The sequence below is a fragment of the Toxotes jaculatrix genome, chromosome 1, assembly GCF_017976425.1.
Source record: "Toxotes jaculatrix isolate fToxJac2 chromosome 1, fToxJac2.pri, whole genome shotgun sequence".
Taxonomy (NCBI): domain Eukaryota; kingdom Metazoa; phylum Chordata; class Actinopteri; family Toxotidae; genus Toxotes; species Toxotes jaculatrix.
Window position 1 is genome coordinate 13,373,697 of NC_054394.1, and position 17,457 is coordinate 13,391,153.

The 17,457-nt window shown below is 41.5% G+C and overlaps 1 protein-coding gene across 2 annotated transcripts in view; it reads left to right on the forward strand.

Moving 5' to 3' along the window:
* The window catches only part of esrrga (estrogen-related receptor gamma a), a 60,276-nt gene that overhangs the window by 3,016 nt on the left and 39,803 nt on the right, over nt 1–17,457 (forward strand). For both annotated transcript variants that reach the window (XM_041044292.1, XM_041044300.1), the window contains exons 2-3: nt 8,238–8,662; nt 15,140–15,256. In XM_041044292.1, coding sequence (XP_040900226.1) covers nt 8,251–8,662; nt 15,140–15,256 — 529 coding nt within the window. In that variant the 5' untranslated portion in view covers nt 8,238–8,250. The remainder of the gene's footprint in view (nt 1–8,237; nt 8,663–15,139; nt 15,257–17,457) is intronic.

Below are 17,457 nucleotides of genomic sequence, written 5' to 3' on the forward strand. Positions count from 1 at the left end.
GAGCGAGGCTGTAAGGTGCATCAGCCAGCAGTGAGGGGAGGGAGAGGGGGAGGAAGGACAGGGGGAGCGAGTGGGAGGATCATGCGAGGAGGCAGAGGGGGCAAGTGTCAACAGCAGCTAGTGACAATACAGATCAATTCAATTCAAAACCTGCAATAGTAAAATGTTTTTGTGGGGTGTGGGCATTCAGATTATTTTTTCATATTTTTAGGAGGAAATAACATCTAATCCATGACATTCATTTTCTTCTTTTCGACCCACAGTGCCATTCACGTCATGTGATCATGTAATAAAAGTAATAAACTGGCTGAATCTTTGCCAATCACTACTTTTTAATAATCATCAGTATCATTTGCAGAATGTTCAGTATGTGCTTCCTTTTTCTAAATGTATTATTTACAGAATATTGAAGGTTAACCTGAAAAGTAAGCAGTGAACTGAGCCCGCTAAGGATGTTTTCCCTCAGGTGCTGAGAATTTACAGATGCTGTGCATTATTGTACATACTCTGGCTCTGCTTCTCTCCCTCTCCCGGTGATGGATAGGTGTAAATCATCACAATCCTGTAGTGACAGCCCAATTTCCCCAAATCTGATCTGCTTAAAGAATGCAGCTTTGACGCTCTACTCACTTGTGTCTCCCCTCCTCTCCTGTCCTCTCCTCTCCTACACTCATCTTTTCTCCTCTCCCACATTTCTTTTTCTATTTTATTCTGGTTTTTCCCCCTTACTCTGCGGAGTACCATTTCACTCTCTCTCTCTGTCTCTCTCTCTCCTCTCTGTTGCAGCATTGCACTCTCTTTTCCCATTCCCTCCTTGTCTGTTTTCCTCTTCCTCCCCTCCCCTCTCTCTGGCTCCCTCCCGTGTCACATCTGAAAGCCCTGTCATATTTACTAGAGTGGAAATCCTCTTTCACCATCTGCTTAATAAAATGTGTTTTTAATCCGATGGGGGATATTTTGTTTTTTTTTTAAGACTTTTTTTTATTATACTTCTGTGCAATTTCATTTGATACGGCACCTTGCCCAGGTCTCTATGTGTCTGGGCATGAGAGAGAGAGGGTAGGAGAGCTGCACATCCCACAAATGGTGAAATGTGTACATGTGCGTGTGTGTGTGTGTGAGAGAGAGAGTGCATGTGTGTCTACCACAACGGCAAGTGTCGGTAAGTGTTTGGAAGGGCTGTTGCACCCCTAATGCGTAGCGATAACACTGCTAATCCACACATGCACTCACACACACATAGAAAGAGAAACGAACACTAACCTTGATCAATGACCTTTCTTTTACAAAGGAGCCAGTCTACAATTTATATCCTCTACACCCCTGTGCAAACATTTCCCACCAATATCATGTGAATAAGCAGCATGGACATGTGATCAGTCACATCAGGTTTATTGTGCCCATCATTTAAACAAATTAAATGTTATATAGGATATATTGGTCATTATATATTTTCATAAAAAGAAGGATTAGTAGTTTTGCGTTTGTCACATGCAGTATCTTGTATAAAAGCTTTACCTAACATGAGGATGCATTCAGTAATTTCATTGATTTCAACCCTTCAGCCTTTCCAGTAAAAGGCTGGAGGTCACTGCAAGTACATGGTATGCAATTTAGTCTGCCCAGCCCCAAAATAGTACTGAATTAGCAGTAATTTATGTTTTTGTGTTTTTATCAATTAAACACTTTAATCTAGTTAACAGAGAGTTTGTGCTAACAGTACTTCAGATGTGCAGCGCGCTGGATGGATTTGAGCTGTTTTAGGGGTTTGAAGCACTGTCCTTACAGTAGACAACCACCCTTACAAATACAATGACATACAGCAGATAAAGGAGACAGAAAGAGAGAGAGAAAGAGAGAGAGAGAGAGAGAGAGACAAAGAGAAAGGTAAGGAGAGAGAGAGACATGGTGACAAAGATAGTGGCTGGCAGCAACACACTTATCAGCTACTGCTCCGCAAGAAAATGACCTAAATCATCAAGATTCCCATCTGACACACACACACACACACACACACACACACACACACACACACACACACACACACACACACACACACACACACAAACACACACACACAGGGTTAGCAGTGCACTACCTTACATTTTTTGCCCTGAACAAGCTCACCCTCTTCATATCTTTTCACTTAAATTCTGCACTTACTACACCAACATATTCAGACTCTCAAATCTAAATTCTCCTTTGTACAGACCACAGAGGCCTTTGAGAGGAAAAGGAATTGCCTTCAAATTTTGGCATTAAAGAGGAGAACAGACGAGAAGGAAAAGAGAAGAAAGCACATGAAGCAGTTTTAACAACAGCACTATGTGATGATTGAAGGCATATGAGTTGCATTGATATCACCGGTCTCAACACGATATTCCCGAATAGTTTGCAGTCTGCACTTTGAAAAGCACATAATTCTTAATCAATAGCCTTTGGCTGAGCCTGCCCTATGTGTTCTGTCTCCCACAGTTTATCCATTCACATCGAGAGAATGTGTATGTGTGTAAACTTTATGAACCCCAGGATGCACCATAATAGCCTTAGCCCCACCAGCGTGCCTCTGAAAGTCTTACCCAATTCAGTTCTCACCTTTGCGCTTGAGCACAGCAAAGATGTGTGGGTATGTGTTTGCCAGCTTAAGATTCATACTTAGAAGGAGTCGCTGTGTGTCTAAACGCACAATCACGGACACATACACTCAGGAATATAGACACAAACACACACTCACATTTCCTCTCCTCTGCCGGTCTTTACAGCCCAACAGCCCATTGGGCAGAATGTGTTTTAGCCATTATCACATTGATTGTATGTAATCAGGGGTTTATTCTGCAGCCAATGAAGTGAATTACAGGTTTCCTGCCCGACTAACACTGTAACAATTGATCTGCTCCCTGGCGTGTGTGTGTGTGTGTGTGTGTGTGTGTGTGTTTGTGTGTTTGTGTGTATTTGCGCAGGGTGTAAGGTGGTGCGTGTGACAGGGTGTAGATGTACGAGAAAGAGAGAGAAGCAATGATAGAGTGTGTTTGTGAGTGAGAAGTAGAAACAGCGCGAGAGAGAGTGAGAGCGATTGAGACCCAAAGAGAGCAGGAAAGAGAGGGCGAGGGAGAGCTCAGTAGGAGGGAGAGTGGTTTAGATTGACTGTCGCTGCATGAGTTTTTATTTTGTATTTTATTCATTTTTGTCCCTGAAAACAACTATAATCATCTACACACTGCGAATCTATGGAGCTAAACTCAGGAACGCGCACTCAGACAAACACACACCAACACTACACAGCAACATGCAGATTATTTTTTCAACCCTGTGCTCTCTTTCTCTGCCCATGGACTATACACACACTTGTAACAATTCATTTAAAAGATTTTTTTTGGTCTGCGTTTGTTCGTTTCAGCCGCCAGAAAATAGAAAGTGTGTTCCCACTGTAACCAGTAACCTACTCCTTTTCAACCAATGTGTGCACCCAACAAGTCAAGCTTACGTGTGTGTTTTTGTACTTATATGTTCACACTCACCAGTGCATGTATCAGACTAACAAGCGGACATGCGGTTCAACAACCCTCCACAGATAGGACAGCACTGGAAAGGGAGTAAAATAGAGAGAGAAAGAGAGCAAAGGAAGAAAAACAAACAGAGGAGTGTGAGGGCTGAAAAAGCAATTCAGTCTATTGATGAAATCGTTCTGTTCATTTGACTATGGAAATGTAAACACATTTTTTTTTGCTCCTATTCCCCCTCTTACTCTATTCTTTAACTGTATTTTCTTTTTTGTCTTCTATCCTTCCTTCACTTTACCCTCCATCCCAACGCATTGCCAGTATCATCTAGATAGAATTGTGTAAGGTTTTCTCTCTTTCTTCTTTTTTTTTCTTTTTGCTTATTGGACTGCGTGTTCTTATCAGCATCGAGAGCACAATGCTTGGTGTGATGGAAAGGTATTAGCCAACCCGTGGTAGCTACATTGTCAGCATTTCTCCCTTCTCTGTCTCTACTGCTACCACTTCTCTTTCCTCTCTCTTTTTCCCCCTCTCTCCTTTTATTCTTTTCCTCTCATTTTTATGTTTTTTTCCACAGGATTTTGGTTTTTAAAATACAGTCAGAGCAGTGAGGTGTTTCATTTCTGTGCACATACAGGCACTGAAGTTTGTCAAGGTGTAGTCAAATGCATTTTGTCTGTACTTAACAGAGTAACATATGTTTTAGAAGCAGTTTTCATTGTTAGACCATATGTAGCTCTAAATGTTTACATCTTAGCTGCACATTTGATCTTTTTTTAAATTATCTTGTCATAAAAACTTTGATCATATTTTAGTTGTTTGGTCAGTGACACTCAACCTCTGGGTAGTGTAAGGTGAATGCTGAAATGACACACAGACTATCCACTGTGAACCTCTATACAAGTCTCACTGTTTCATTCTCTTCTCTTCTCTTCTAACCTGGAGGGGGAGCAAAAACAGTTGGGAGTTGTTTGAGGATCAGTTTGTGTTTATGGCTGCCATCTAGCGAGGCAGTCATACAAAGATTGTATATAATAAAAGATTGCGAGCGCACACAGAAACACAGACTGAGGGAATTCACAGCGAACAGCACAGAGACACAGAGTGAGGCAGAGAGTAGTTGCTCTAATACGATGATTGTATGTTTGTCCCTGCCAGTTGTCAGGGCGCTGCATCAGCCCACCACTCTAATGACAGCTTGTCATACTAAAGTGGCCCACCTTCCTTCAAAACGCATGGAAAAAGGAAAACACTTCTTTCTTTTTTCTTTACTTCTTTCTCTCTCTCTTTCTTTCTTTCTTTCTTTCTCTCTCACACATCATTCCGTTCTTTCTGTTGAGCTCTCTCCATGCCTCCATCCACGTTTGTTTCTCTTTCATGAGTCACTGTGCTTTCCTTCAAGAAGTGAGAGATGAAAAAAAGAAATGGGAACAAAGAGAAAGAGAAAATGACAGGGATCGAGCTGGAAATGGAGACAAGGGAAGGTGGTAATCTTTCTGGTGTGTGTGTGTGTGTGTGTGTGTGTGTGTGTGTGTGTGTGTGTGTGTGTGTGTGTGTGTGTGTGTTCTCCCTCAGTAAGAGACAGGTAAATAGGCCTGCTGAATATTTGATGTCTGCAGGAACTCAACAACCACTTTTGTCCCCTTGCTTTGACTATTTGTGAAACAGTCTCATGTCTCCAGTAGTTGGTGTTACCAAAACTTTTACGTGCGGTGAATTTACTTACTGTAAAGCCTTATCTTACTGTAATAGATTCACTCAGATTTACTATGAAGCTTCTTCAAAAGTCTGAAAACATTGTCACTTTAGAAAAATGACAGACACATTGAAGTTACATATGTTTTAATTCATGCCATTCAAAAAGCAAAAGTCTTCTTATTTGCTACTTGCTTGAGTTTTTATGAAAGTGTTGTAATATGGTTCTCTTCCACTGAAGTGCATCAAAATGTACAAAATGGCAGGAAGAAAATGAAATTTTAAAAAACTAAATGCTAATACTAAAATCTGATTACTGCTCTTCTTTGTGTTTTACGGGAATCATCTCATAACACACTGCTCACGTCTTTGTGAGAATACAAAAAGAAAAAGAAATACACTCAAGCCTTTTCCTCTTTATATAAATCTCTTTAAACACCTAAAAACATAAAGAATTGATAAAAAATGAGACCCACCCCCTTCCCTCTCTCCCCTTACTCATCTGAAGAGCAGACAGGCACAATAAGACTGCTCTTTCAGCACTGAGCCGTCGCTACATAGCGCCATAATTATACTGATAACATACATACATAAATGCATTCAACCTCTCGCTCGGCACAGCGCACTGGCTGTGATTTCTTAATCTTCTTTCCTCTACTCCTCTGCTCTGCACGCATGTCTTCTTTTTTATTCTTTTTATTCCTCCCCCTTCGACTGCCATTATTTTTCATTTATAAGCAGAGTGAGAGAGAGAGAGAGAGAGAGAGAGATCGCGGAGAAAAGATGTGTGTGTGTGTGTGTGTGTGTGAGTGAGAGAGAGAGAGAGAGATGATAGAGGAAAAGAAAGGGAGAGACGGAGCAACCAGGAGGAATGGAAAGGAAGAGGGAAAGAGAGATAGATGAGAATTTGAGAGAGAGAAGGAAAAAAAGCACCTGAGATCTTTTGGCACTTAAACTCTTTCACTTAATGGTACTCAGAGGGATTGACGGTCGAAGGGAGGGGGCACGAAAGAGCATAAAGAGTGAAAAAGGAGAGATTAAATCATCACCATCACATCATCTACTTAAATGGGTCTTTTCTCTCCCTACTACTAGAACATAGACAACCCTGTGCAATCTCTCATCATCCCATCGCTCTTTCTCACATTTGCATTTATTTCTTCCTTGTTTATTCTACCACCTTTTATGTTTTTCTGTCTGTCCTTCTGTGTCCCTCCATCAACTCTCTCTATCCCATTTACCTCCCTTCCTCTTTCTTGATTTGTGTCCAAACCTTTCTCACTGTCTCTCTCTCATTCCAAACTAATGGCCTACCATAGCATCAGATAAATGGATTTATAGACATTGGTGAATACCACAAAGCCAGGATTAATAAGAGGAGGAAAGAATAAAAAATATATGATGAAAAGGGGAGTGGGGGGCCAAAGCATTTGCACATTATAAATGTCATGTCACTTTATGAAAGGAAAAACTGACGAAGAAGAAAGCACCAAATTTTTGAGAGAGGAGCGTTGTTGCCTCACAGTTCTGTCATAGGTTTGGCTAAATAGTGCAAACTGCTTTGTCTCATTTTTCTGCACATCCAGACATTAATTCTCTGCTGCACATTAAAAACCAAACAGCCAGATCTGACACTGCTGTCTGTCACTTTACTATCATCAGTCAGTGCAGCCCCACAATCTCTCCCTCTGCTGTTCTGTCTGTCTCTTGCTTTGGCCCGTCTGTCTGCCTACCTGTTTTCCTGTCTATATCCATTCCCCACACCCCCCACCCTTCCTTCACCCGACCAGCTCTCCATTCTCCGTCAAGGCGCTGTCTGTGTTTTATGGGTCCCTGTAGAACAGGGATCTTTTACAGGCCGACTGGACTTTAGAAGCCCCTCGTTTAGCAGCATCCTGCCTTAATTAAAAACCCCTTTTGTGCTTTCTGCTTTTAACAATGAAAAGAGAGAGAAGGGAGGGAGGGCAGGGTTAGAGGGATAGAGAGTGGTAATGCAAAAGGGAAGAGAAAGAGAGAGAGATGGCAGTGAAAAGGAAGTGATAGGGAGACAGGCATATAGATAGTAAGGTAGACAAAGGGAGGGATGGAAAGATATGGACACAGAGAAGATAGCTGTTAATTACAACTGCCATTAACAAGGCACCAGTCAGCCTCCTTAGGGAGAGGAAGAAGGAAAAGGAGAGAGGGAGAAAGCAAGGGAAGCAGGATAGAGAGTCAGCAGAGAAGATCAAGAGACGAGGAGAGGCATACACTTCTAATTCAGCACTGATTAGAGAGAAAGAGAGATTTTGGGTTTTTTTTCTTTGTACAGTTTTGTATTGCATGGCTTCCCCTGAACATCTTAAATCTGTCAATGTGTGCTTGAATATGACCATTTATGAATTTGTGTCTCTGTGCGTATGTGTGTGTGTGTGTGGGTGTGTATGCGAGCACCGTGTATGTGTGAGGCTGTCTTTGGGATGATTGAGCAGCAGAGTGGCTGCTTACTGATTACCTTCATGTAGAACAAACTGCTATTGACTGGAGAGTGACGGATGACCATTGGGCCACGAGCATGTGGATGCGTTTGTGTTACTGTGTGGTACCATAGATGCTACTCTGCTACTCTCCCTCTTACACACGGTTTCCCTGATGAACCACAATCTATTTCTATTTTGTATTTAACTCTCTTACTTCATTTAATGACCTCCCCCTTTTTTTCTTACTCTTCACATCTCTCTGTCATTTCTGTTCAAAAGTGGAATAACAAATGTTACGGATGGATTGTGTGTGTATGTGTGTGTGTGTGTGTGTCACTGATAGAACTTACTAGGCTCTGTGAAAAAATATAAATCCATCACAGAAACGGCTTTCAAAAACTGAATTTCTTTTGTTGAACGCTGCCTTAACTGGATCCTTTTCTTTTCTCCTCAAACTCTGCCTTTCTTCTGACTCGTCCCCCTCCTTGTTTTCTCTTTTCTTAATAAAATATCCATCATATATACGTTTTCTTGTAATACTGTTCTTTCTCTTTTTCTATTTCTTCCTGTGTCACTCCCTCAGGCTTCTCTGCAGAATGTCCAGTAAGGAGCGCCACCTTGAGTCCAGCTGTCCGTCTTCTTATATAAAGACTGAGCCGTCTAGTCCTGCCTCCCTGACTGACAGTCTAAACCATCACTCCCCTGGTGGCTCCAGTGACGCCTCTGGCTCATATTCGTCCACAATGAACGGCCACCCCAACGGCTTAGACTCCCCGAGCCTTTATGGCTCCAACACGGGGCCCCTGGGTCCTGCTGGCGGCCCTGGATCAAAGCGTTACGAGGACTGTTCGTCAACTATTGGGGAAGATTCACAGATTAAGTGCGAGTACATGCTGAATTCAATGCCCAAGAGGCTGTGTCTGGTGTGCGGGGACATTGCATCAGGGTACCACTATGGAGTGGCATCCTGTGAGGCCTGCAAGGCCTTCTTCAAACGCACCATCCAAGGTTGGCTTCCATTTTGACTTTGTGTCTATAATTATCTCTGTGTTTGTCTGTCTACATGTCCGCCTTGTCTTTTGCTGTATCAGGTTTGGTTTCCAGCTTGTCACTTGTCTCTTTCTGTTTTGTGTTAGTCCTGTTTTAGTGCCTCTGTTTGTTAAACTAATGTAACAGAGAATGCAGGTTGTTTTAGATTAATATCTGCAGACGTTACGATGAGCAGTGATCTACTTGGTGTTGAATTGACTCAATGACAGCCGTTAAAGACTGTCACCAAATGTTTTGTTGTTATTTTGATTTATTTCCTCCAAATTTGCATTTATGAAACGATGAAAGTGCATGAAAGGTCATAAATACGTGACAACAAAAGAACACATCACAAGGTTGGGTTTAGGGGAGCACAAGTTCAGAGGTTAAAGGTGAAGATAGAGTATTGAACCAAAGTGGCTCCTTAAAAAGGCACAACCTTTTAGAGCGATATTGCACACATAGCACCTAAAAGATAAACTGTTTTTTTTTTTGTCTTTTTTGTTTTTTTTTAAAGACAAACACAAAATATATTCTCCCACACATACACACACACTTGAGCCGCTATACCAGATCCAGGATGTATGATAAAAGCCCCAGGCCAGATGTGAACCCAGATTTTTATGTGGCATATCTCCTCCTCTGTAAAGTGAGCCACCAGGACACCCACCAGTCTATTTTTTCACTCTCCTTCACCGTTTCTCTTTCCGATATCCACATACTCACACACACACACACATATACCCATCCAATCAGGTTCACACATACACACAAACTCCCCCAGACAAGCCCCCTTTCACCCTCAACCTTGACCTCTTCATCAACAGCAAAGAGTAATTTCCAGGTAGTGTTTGCATTCCCAGATCTAGCTGCTTACGCTTCACAGGCATAGTGTTAGCTATAAGCCTGTTGTCTAGGAGATAACGTAGTGTCAGAGGAAGGTCAGAGGTCATGTCTAGGGGTCAGGAGTTCAGGTTAGGGGGTAGAGGAGAGAAGGGATAGAGCAGTAATCCACATGATGAGAAGAGTACCAGGAATTAGGCTCCGTAATCCCTTGCTCATCTCTTGTTAGGGTTAAAAGTAGTCCAGGAAATGCACAGGTATTTAGACTATGCTCTCCAGATTTTGTGAATATTCAGTTAGTGCTTGACTTGCAGCTTGATTACAAATACATCTTTCATTTACCCTTGTAGAGACACTATAGGTCAGGTTACAAACAACCAATTAGCCATAAAGCAAGCCAGGTAGTCATCTGTTTCCTCACTAATCCATCCAGTGCAACAATAAGTCTACCCTCCTAGTTTTACATGCTTACACAATATATGGAATATTATTGACCTTTAAAGTGCATATAATTTCACAAATGCTGCACTTTAATAAAATGTACAACTTAACTGATGCAGTCATTACATTTTATAATGGTTTCTTTCCATGAAAGATACTAGGCTGTTTACCTCTCTAATATTTTTACAGCATTAAAGGAGAAGGGTCCTAATATTCTATATTTTTTTAAGGCAAACAATTTCCATGAAATGACCCGAATCAACAGTGTGTTAATACGTCTCCAAAACTTTTCAACTCAGCCTTTCCATGGCTCTTTGCCACAAGCTCATTCGTTGCCACTGAGGACATCAGTCTTTAAGTCATGGAATTTTATATCAGGCAAATGATAAACATTTGAAGGCCTTTTGTGTGAGCAATAATCTTTTATGATCTAGGGTTTTTTTTAATAATTAATAGGACCTATCTCTCAACAGGACATCCCCCTTGTCAGTCAGTCTGCAGCTGCAATAACTAAGCTACCGGTCAGCCAGCCAGCCATCATCGATCCACTGAGTCAGTCAGTCAGTCATATCAGACAGGATTCATCTATCTGCCTTTCCATCCATCCACCTATCTGTCGCTGCTTTCTTTTGCCTCCGATAAGCAGCTTTCCCAGTAAAGCCCCAGAGAGAGTGGCAAGAGAGAGGCACGGAGATGTGTTGGTGGGGGGGGTGGAAGTCTTACATCCACTAGATGGTCGCCACTACCTAGAGATGACCTGTATGTGTTTATTATGGGATGAGATCAGGACACAGTGAAATCCTGACAAAGAGATTGGAGCACACACATACAGAGATAAAGGTGGAGACACATTCACACGCACAAACACAAACTCACAGAAGCACATTCACACAGACACCAGCACACATGAGCAGACAGTCACACACGACCTTGTAATCATTCTTTGTATAGGTTTAACCCCTAGTTCATGTTTCATTGCTGCAGTGTCTAATAGTTGACCAATTTCAGATGTCTCATTTCATTTAGAGGGCTTGTTAAAGGTTACAGAGGTGAGGACACGGTTACAGATTAAATACAATAGCCCCTCAAACATATAGATACAATGCCTCTTCGGAGATTGACCTTGAATAGATTTAAAGCAACGTGCTGTCTCTCTTTAACTTGCTTATATTCACTCTATTTGTAATCCTACCGTCTCCTGTATTGGATATGTTGCAGATCAGGAAGGCCGGAGTTAGAGGTTATGGGTCAAGACTTTGACGTAGCTAGTCACAGGACAGTTGTCACGAAAGGTGACACCTGCCAGGAAAATACAGCTGTGCGGTGAGGCGAAGCATGGAAAGCCAGATTATAACTGGAACCTCTAGTGGAATGTACAGAAAAATTAGCTGAGATGGGACTAACACCCGATTTAAAAATTCAGATAACCTAATTCATGTCGTAATGGCGTTGTTGGCTAAAACATCGCCATTATTTTACATTCTTAGTCAAAATTAACATTTAGAAATTAAAGTTTGATAGATGTTTATTAAGAAATTACTAGTAGTCTACTATAATGACGTATGCTTACATATGTCCAAGCTTGATTGGACACAACTTTGTTAATAATTTAGTGAGAAAATCTACCATTGCAAAACATTGCTAGGAACAAATCTCAACACTTCGTTTTAATCAATTTTGTGCTACAGTACTACTGTTTGTTTGGATGCCGACTGAACAGTCTTGGATCCTCTGGAACAAATGGGTCATGACATTATCTTTGGCTACCACACAAGCCAAACTCATCCACAGACAGTGTGGATGCGTGTTAGCCTATGTGTCTGTGTGTGGGCTTGTGCTCATCCAAATGTAAATGAGAGCAGGTTATGTGTATGTCTTCGCACACACGCCTGTGTTTATGTGAGGTTGTGGGTTAGTGTGTGTATCTTGGCTGGAAAGCCGGGCCAGCCTCAGATGGGCAGCAGCAGACATATTGGTATGTTTCAACCCATTAGCCAATAAAACCGCAGGTAATCACCAAAAAAACACCTCCAGCTGGACAGGGAGGAGAGCATGGGGTGGGAGAGGAGAAGAGAGGGAAGGAGAGGGAAGGAGAGGGAAGGAGAGGAGAGGTGTACACCCATTTGGATAAACAATAAGTTGAGACAAGGAATGGGAGGAAGAGAGGAGAAGGGGGAGGGTGGATTGGGCACATGGATGTAGGAGGGAATTAGTGGTATGTGTGTTGTGTGTGTGTGTGTACGTGTGCGTGTGCGTGTGCATGTGCGTGTGTGTGTGTGTGTGTGTGTGTGTGTGTGTCGCAGCATGGAGGAAGTGGCTCTGGCAGCTGCTGTTTCTGTGGCGTCAGTCCAGCGACACCTGACAACCTGCATCTATCACTCCCTTATTGAGAGAGAGGGATAAAGGGGAGTGAGGAGGAGGGCAAAGTGTGGGAGAGGGAGGGATGGGGCGATGAATTGGGAAGAGAAAGGCAGCAAGAGCAAAAGAGAAAAGTGGAGGTGAACTAGGAAAGAGGATGATGGGATAGGTGGTGTGGATGTAGATCAAAGGAACAACTGAAAGGTAGAGTGAAAATGGTAGGCCGGATTATCAAACAGGGGGGTCCATGTGAGAGCTCTGTTTATACTACCTATAAAAGAAAACAGACAAATTCCTCAATAGTTAAATATACAAATATATATTTGCATGTTTATCTGTTTTTTTATATGGAATGGTAATGGGGTGCCCTAAGCTAAGCTGTACCTTGTCGGTTTGTCACATCCCTCACCCCACCTACATTTTGCGTTTCACTCTCGTTTAAATCTGGTTTTAAAAAAACAAAAGTATCAGGAAAGGAAAGCGAATGGAAAGGAGAGGCTGAGCTTATGTCAAGACAAAGTTAGTGTTGTAACTTCGGGAGAGGCAAAAAGAGATACAGCACAAAGAGGACGGCAGGCCAAAGCACACACATAAACATTCATATTACACAGTCTGTACAATGGTGGTCAATTGTCATGCAGCAGGTGGACATACACGCACATCTCAAAGGAGATTGCAGGGGATTTGAGGCCCTCATATATCCACCTCACTCACACCAACACACACACACACATATACGGACTCACACATTATACATAGGAGAGCCTCTCTGCTCTAAGCCCACCCCAGTGCACAATAAGACACGTAAAGGTAGAGGTAAAGACACACAGAAAAAGAGAGAGCTATGACATTCTGATATAAACCCTTCCTTTCTAATTCCTACCTTATACCCCCACTCTAAAGCAAGATGTTTATGTCTATGTCCAAGCATACAAAGAGTATAGACCCAGATAACACATAGGATATATATTCTTATATCACACATTTATACTGGCCTATAACGTAAGCCTGCAGCATCTACCACTTTTCTGAATATGTACAGTTTGTAATATCAAGTACCTTTTATACAAATATGCTGGTATTAAACTCCACCAGTAGAGATTACTGTTGAGTTGAAGTTCTATAAATGTAAGTTTCACTTTAATCAACAAATAATATGCATTTATATTATTGCTTATTGACGCCCATTTCCACAATAGCACTCACCATGTGTAACATTTTTTTTCTTACTGAAGGTTTAACATATTTAGCCTTAGTGTTACCAGCCCTATAAGTGGCTTTTTACAACAGTTATCCATTAAGCAGCATTTGCCTGTTTAGCCTTGCACTAATAAGGTCTTTGACTGACTACCCATTAACCGACACAGTCATGGCATTAGCGCATTTAGCCTTAGTGCTATGGAAGTGTCTGCCTTAATTGCTGAATTAATCTACTCCTCCTCTATCATCCACATGTAAAGGTTTGTGTGGAAGCTAACTAGTCCCATTAGTAGTGTCCATTGGACTGTAAGGGTTCCCTCAGCATTTAGCGTGTTTAGCCTTTAACTAATAAAACCGATTAATGAGCATCTTGTTACCCATTAAGAAGTATTTGTGCATTTAGCCTTTTCCTAAGCTAACTAGCCCCCTTAATCAGCCCAGTAATGAGAAACATCCTCTCCACAGCAGCAGTCAATAGTAATCACTGTTTACTCTGTTTCAGAGGGAAATGCATTAGCTTTCTGGGGTACTGTAGTTGTCAGGTGGGCACAGGAGGAAGAGAAATAAGGTTTTTTTTTTTTTTGTTCACATCTCAACACAGTTCATACTATAGATAAATACACCTCCCAAACAAAGAAATCCTTTGGAGGAATCTGTAATAGTCCATACTGTCCCTAACAAATCCATAACTGTGCTTTGCTTTGAACTGGGTGGGACCAAATTACTAAGTGTAGGATAAATGAGCAGAACTGGAGGAGAGTCAAGCTAAAAATGGGGAAAACAAAACAGGGACAATAAAAAAAAAGAAAAACAAGAGGCACTGTAGATGGTTAGAAGGAAATATCATTTAGACTTTATAAAATGTTGAATATATTTTAATATTATACTAATTGGAAAGTAAGTTACCCACAACTCAGAGAAAAGAAATAGCTGACAATTACAGGTAAAAGTGGTATTAGCCTCCATCACACCTAAGGAGTTGTTTTTGTTGGCCGGGGCTGTGAAGTTAATAGACTTACATCAGCTAATAATCTTAGACTCAGCTCTGCACTTGAGTTTTGCCGTGAGCAAACTGCAGCTGGTCACGCAACCTTAGCAGTTGCTCTCGCCATGACACATGAACATCATCTTAATAGAAACATACAAATACACCTCTATGCCTTCTTTTTTTAAATTAAGTAATACATTTATGAGTGGCATATTGATAAAACAAAGTCCATACACACAAAGCCCAAATCTACGAGAAAGTAGATGGTTTGTTTATGGTGGTCAGTCTAAAAGAATTTAGTTTCACTGCTTGCTCTATACTGAATATGGTCACTATACTAACAAAGGGCCATCTTAAAGTGAAAGGTCGAGATGAGGTAGCTAGGTCAATATTTTTAAAGACTCATGTTAAATTTAAATGTGTCTACGTCTATCTGCATCTATAAGTTTCTTTTTTCTCTGTGTCCTTTGATTCAATTGATTAAAACTTGTGTTTTTTTGCCTGCATGCCTTTGTGCAGTAAGATTTGCTGAGCACTGCAGCTTGTCGTACAGTGTGTCTGTTGATGTATCTATCTGAAATGAAACCTTTCTTTCCGTCTTTCTCCAACATGTCTACATGCCACAGGCAACATTGAGTACAGCTGTCCAGCCACCAACGAGTGCGAGATCACCAAGAGGAGACGCAAGTCGTGCCAGGCCTGTCGCTTCATGAAGTGTCTGACTGTGGGCATGCTGAGGGAGGGTAAGGGAAAAGGTCTCTTACTTATCTTTCTCCATTAACTGTGCTACATGTAGTATTTCAAAGCCTATTAGACGTGTTTCCTTTTTCAGTTAATGCAGTCCAGTGCAGATAAAATTATCCATCTGTTCAAACATGGTGTAACTGGTTTACAATAATTTAATTCAAGATATCATTTCTTTCTTATATACAAAGATTTACTGATGTTGATTAATGCTACATGAAGCACTCCAAAGAAATTAATACTGCTTTTATATACTGTATATTGTAGTGTATTGTAGTTCTATCTGCATCATGTGCCTCTTGTTGTCTTCTCACTTCCATGTCTATCCTGCTACTCTGAGACTTTTTTCTTGCTTAAAATGGCAATCTCAAAGATTTTAATTTAAATAAATATCTGTTAAGTCACTGTCTATTGCTGAATGACATCACACAATGGTGAATGAACCTGTGGCCCCACTGATGAAAGTATTGCATCACGTTGTGTCTGTGGCGACATTCACAGAAAAAAAAATCTGTATTAAGTTACTGCTGGTTAAAACCAAATATTTCCAACTGCTGCAGCTTCACATTAAAAACATTTAACTGGTGAGACATGACTTTGATCATGAAGTAGTCACAGGAAATGCAATGAGTTTGTCAGTGAGCTTAGCACTAACAGCTATCGTTCATCAAAAATGCCTCTGCAAATCAAGACATCAGTCAATGACAACAGTCATTTTCAGCATTTTTGGACATCGGATCAGTTTGAAATTGCAGGGAGTAATGGAACAAGAAGCTGCAGCCACAGAGAGCTGTTAGATGAGGAGCTGCAGGCGACAGGCTGCACACCTCCAGCTTCTCAGCGAGGTAACCAACTCCTTTCACTGTGCCCTGCTGTTTGAAGACTCATGCTGGGTGCAGCATAAAATCAGATCACAGTTTGCTCATAGACTGATGGAAAAAGGCCAATTATTACCTGACTTCTTTATTAAAACAGCAATAGTTTGTTTTGCTGCCCTGAGAATTTTGCCGGTGGTATTAAACCACATTTGTTACCAGCCAAATCAACCGGGACTGAAATGCCATTTCAACAATGATTTACTTCTCTTCTTTATCTGCGTGTGTTCACCTTTTACTTCCACGTACACAAGTTACATACAATAGTTTCTGAGAGGCCACTTCCAGAAGCTAACTACGTTCTTGGTTTACTTCATCTAAGGTGGAGGTAAAAATTACAGAATAATTGCGACCCCCAAACTCAGCAGTTGTTCAGTGGCGAGAAAGATTAAAAAAAACAAAGGGAGAAAAGAAAAAAACAATAGATATTATCTGCCCCCACACCACTTTGATTAAATACACTCACTCTCTCATTTTTACACTCCCTCGTTGCCTCTGTCTCTTTTGCTCCCTCTCGTCTTCCCACCTTTGACCTTTCTACTCCCACTGCACTTCCAACGATGAAAGGTGGGAGAGGAGTGGCGAGGGATGAAGACGAGGGCTGATAGAGAGAGAGCCACAGTTGGAGGGGGAAGGTGGGGGAAAACTAGGGGGCAGGGAGGGAGGAAGGGAGGGAGAAGAGATTGATTTATAGGAGCAGAGGAGAGGGACCAGGGGAGGATGAGAGGCAGGGGGAGGATGGTTGAATGAAGCAGAAAGTGTGTGAGAGAGAGAAAGGAGAAGAGAGGAGGGTCAAGGTTGTAATTGATGGGAGACCTGGCCTACGCCCCCTTCCTTACAGTGGTCAGGGAGCGTGCCTCTGCTGACGCCTGCCGGCCCTCCCTCCATCCATTCCTGTCTTCATCTCTCCAATTCTCCCACTCAGTATTATTGTATTGTTTGTGTTGCTTCTCTTCTGCCTTTCATCTATCCGTTCTCTTCACTTCACTGTTCTCTGTATCCTGTTGGCAAGATGGCACCATAGCTGCAGTTTGTCACCCACTCAAACATCATTATATGAAGACCCTAACAATAGATAACATAACCGTGGCAATGTTGATAACACAATGAGCTGTTGATTCAGAGGCTTTATGGGTTGACCACATGCATAATACCACGTTTTCAAACATGACTGAGTAACAGATACAGCTTTGAAAATAACTTTGATGAAATGATACACAAACACCTTCAAAAATCTAATCACTTAAATTCTAAATAAAACTGATATTTATTGTAATAAAAGGACTAAAAATGAAATAAGATTGAAATCTGGTGCCAGAAATTTA